The sequence below is a fragment of the Pteropus vampyrus genome, unplaced genomic scaffold (assembly GCF_000151845.1).
Source record: "Pteropus vampyrus isolate Shadow unplaced genomic scaffold, Pvam_2.0 Scaffold228, whole genome shotgun sequence".
Lineage (NCBI taxonomy): Eukaryota > Metazoa > Chordata > Mammalia > Chiroptera > Pteropodidae > Pteropus > Pteropus vampyrus.
Window position 1 is genome coordinate 945,774 of NW_011889009.1, and position 3,314 is coordinate 949,087.

The 3,314-nt window shown below is 49.0% G+C and overlaps 1 protein-coding gene across 1 annotated transcript in view; it reads right to left on the reverse strand.

Moving 5' to 3' along the window:
- Positions 1–339: 339 nt before the first annotated feature.
- Positions 340–3,314, reverse strand: part of ITFG1 (integrin alpha FG-GAP repeat containing 1) — a 123,444-nt gene continuing 120,469 nt past the window's right edge. Inside the window, exon 17 of the mRNA XM_011373740.2 lies at positions 340–1,733. Coding sequence (XP_011372042.1) covers positions 1,674–1,733 — 60 coding nt within the window. The 3' untranslated portion in view covers positions 340–1,673. The remainder of the gene's footprint in view (positions 1,734–3,314) is intronic.

A 3,314-nucleotide genomic window follows, 5' to 3' on the forward strand; every position in this document is an offset into this window, starting at 1 on the left:
CTGGCGTTTCGTATCGAGATACGGAAACACAGTATAAGGTCGCTGATTGCATTTTCAGTTGTCACTAACATTTTATTTGTGTCGTAGACCCCAACTCCAAGTGAGTTTTAATATTCATGCTACATTAATCAATGGCCACTGAGGCTAACTGTCTCCAGGCCCAGTGCCTTGGGCTGGTGACTGGCTTGGCGACTTTCCCCAGGGACCACAGGCGGGAGGTGCCTGGTGCCCGTCTGCCTGGCCTCTGCCTCGCCGTCCAGAGCAGTGATACAGACCTCACGACCTCTAAAGCCTCTCACGCTCCGAAACAGCTCTTTACAAACTCACCGAAACAGTTTGTTCCAATACAGAGTATTTATTGCGACGACATACTGACATGCTGCGACACGCAGAGCTAATCACTGGATACACATGCCATTCTCAGCGAACTGCACAGAAAAAAATGACATGAACGACAGAACTTTTCAGATAAGGTTTTATATTTTATAGCCATTACACGTTCATCTGCATATAAGAAAGTTATTAGTGCTGACATATGAACTGTTTTCTCGATCTTAGGTTGAAGTCTTAAAGCGACGTTCTGGTGAGATAAAGCGACGTTCTGGTGAGATGAAGCCCACAGAAATTTGCACTGAAGTCTGCACGTAACTTAGAGACGCCCAGCAGCTTTCGAGAACAGCGGTGAGCGTGTGTCCGCGTCCCAGGTGCCACCTGCAGCGTCCCCCTTCGAGGAACCAGATGCTCTCCGGCACCACATGATAAGGGTCAGTGTTCAAATGACAATTTCTAGGGCACATTAATTCTTGGTAGAATATAAGCATTTTTAGTTCATATGAGCGAGTACTAAATCTTTACATGAAATGTCAACCAGCAAGAATTTAGGCTTTCCAAAGAATATGGCTCCCTCATGCCTGAAAAGAAACTGTCGCGTCTTTCCTGACGATGATCTAAGCACAGTGGTCATGGGCACGCCCGCTCGCTGAGCACAGTCTGTGCCGGCCGCTCAGCTGAGCACTTCACAGTCCCGTTTCATGTTTACAGTAAATCAGCCAAACAGCAGTGTTATCGCAACTTAGACACGAGGAGGCCGAGGCTGACGGAGAAGCCATGAGCCAGGGCCCACCAGCTCGCGAGCGGTGGAGCCAGGAGCGTCAGGCGAGCCTGGCCGACTGCGATTCCGAAGGCCCAGCACCCAGTCTCTGTCGCGGGCTGTTGCTGAGACCTTGGCCCGCTGTGGCGAAGGTGAGGGGTTCACGACTCTGTCTGGGGTACACTCACAGTCGTGTAATTTGCAGGGTCAGAATGAGAAGCAAGGCCAATTCAAGTGGAACGTAAAAAACCCTGCTCATTTAAATATTTTTATTTACACGTGCCTTTTCCCGTCACGGTTACTCTATCATAAATACACAGACACCGCGGACGTGCAGCACATTCGACAGAGGGACAGAAGCGTGCAGCGCCAGTGAATAAAGAACCCAGATGACTGTACACAAAGCACTTAAAAAAAAGACCTGTGACACATTCAGACCATATTTATTTGAATACTTTCCAATAATTACCAAGAGATGCATCATTTATAAATAATATTCAAAATCTCCTATTTTCTTCTATAAGCCAAATTCAGTATTTCAGTTGCTCAAGTGACTAGCGGCTCCACGTGTAACAGAGACAAGTCACATAGCGTCGAAATGAAACCGATGGGCTTCTTGTCGTTTCTCTCTGTCGTCTGCTTTCTGAAAAAGAATTGCAGACCCGTTTGCAAATGATAAAATCTCAAGAAAAGGCCCATTTCTGAAATATCAAGTGGTTAATTTAAAAATGCCCTCAACAATTGATAAAAGGTGTGATTTTATGGAATAATCTTATGAAATATGAATTTAAAACCAACAAGAAGCGTTCGTTAAAGGCTTAGTTTGTGATTAGTATTTATTTGCGAGTAAGATTCTGCAAGGCGGCATCAGTAATGCCGATGGCAACAGACGCGTCTAGATTACTCACGTGAATGTACATTAATTATTTTGGGGTTAACCTACAGATTTGGCAGATAGTTATTTTGACCCTCTGGTCCCAGCAAAGTACTGTGCTTGGGGGAATAAAAAGACCCCGAGTTTTTATCTTGTTCTCAAGGAGTTTAAAGCCTAGAAAGAAAAAGCCAAAACACTGAGTAACTTATTTCAGGGTAAAAAGTGAAAAATGTTACCAGCATTCTGAGGGGTCACTTCTAGTGGAGGCGAGGATAGGGAAGTTCTGGAAGGATGGTATTTGGGGACACGGGGTAGCGGGCGGGGGAGGGCAGCACGGTGGGCAGTCTGGTGGGAACAGGGACCCTGGGGAGCACCTGGGGAGCGGCAGGTGGGCCAGGTGAGCACTGGCGTCCCAGGGAGTGCTGTTGTTTAGGAGGGGACAGTTACCGGAGGTTTTTGAGCAGAGGGGTGGCAGGGTGAAGGCTCAACCTCCTGTGGAGGAACCCGGGAAGGGGCCGGGGACAGCAGGCGGGCTGATCAGCTGAGCTGGAGCCAGGTGGGGGAGGGGAACGGGCTGCAGACTGTTCTGGAGGCGGCGCTGGGCGGGCCACTGGCTGAATCTTGCCCGTGAGTGTGAAGAGCACGTGAGTGTGAAGAGACACTAAGCTTCAGAGGCCGTTTTAAAGTGCCCGTGTGTGGTCTGGAAACGGGGGAGGGACCCTCGTAGAGATGCGGGCTGGGGCATGTGACCTAGGTGACATGGGCCTGCGGCAGGTGCGGTGAGGGGCCGTGGGAGGGGGACGAGATCGTGGGCAGGATCCCTGCACACGGGGGGCCCCCAGATCCGGAGGTGAAACTTCAGTTTTTAGCCGCTGCGTCAGGGCTGTGGTGAGTTCCCACTGTGTCTGCTCTTCAGAGCTCCTGAGAAATCAAGCGAAGTAAACTCGCCATCACAGGTCTAGAGCTACGTAATAGTTCAGACTCGGAGCTGACGCTTCTGGATACGAACACGTCCTCATCCGAGATCTTACCTCTTAGGCTGCAGTCTTAACATGAACTGAATGTGAAACTATCATTTTTTTATAGGAAAGGAGCGATATTTTTGGAGAGACAAACCTATGAACATTTATCAGAACAATTAACGCGTTCTCTTTTTTATAAGTTAAAATAGCTAAGTTAAAACTGCTGGTAATTTTAGTTAAAAAAAGATTAGGATGGGCGTGACCATACGAGGAGTAAGTGCGAAAAAGGGCAATGCTTCTGGGACAGGAAAGCGCGCTTCCTGGGGACCATCGCAGGGGCCCGACAGCTTCCTGGGGACCATCGCAGGGGCCCGACAGCTTCCTGGGG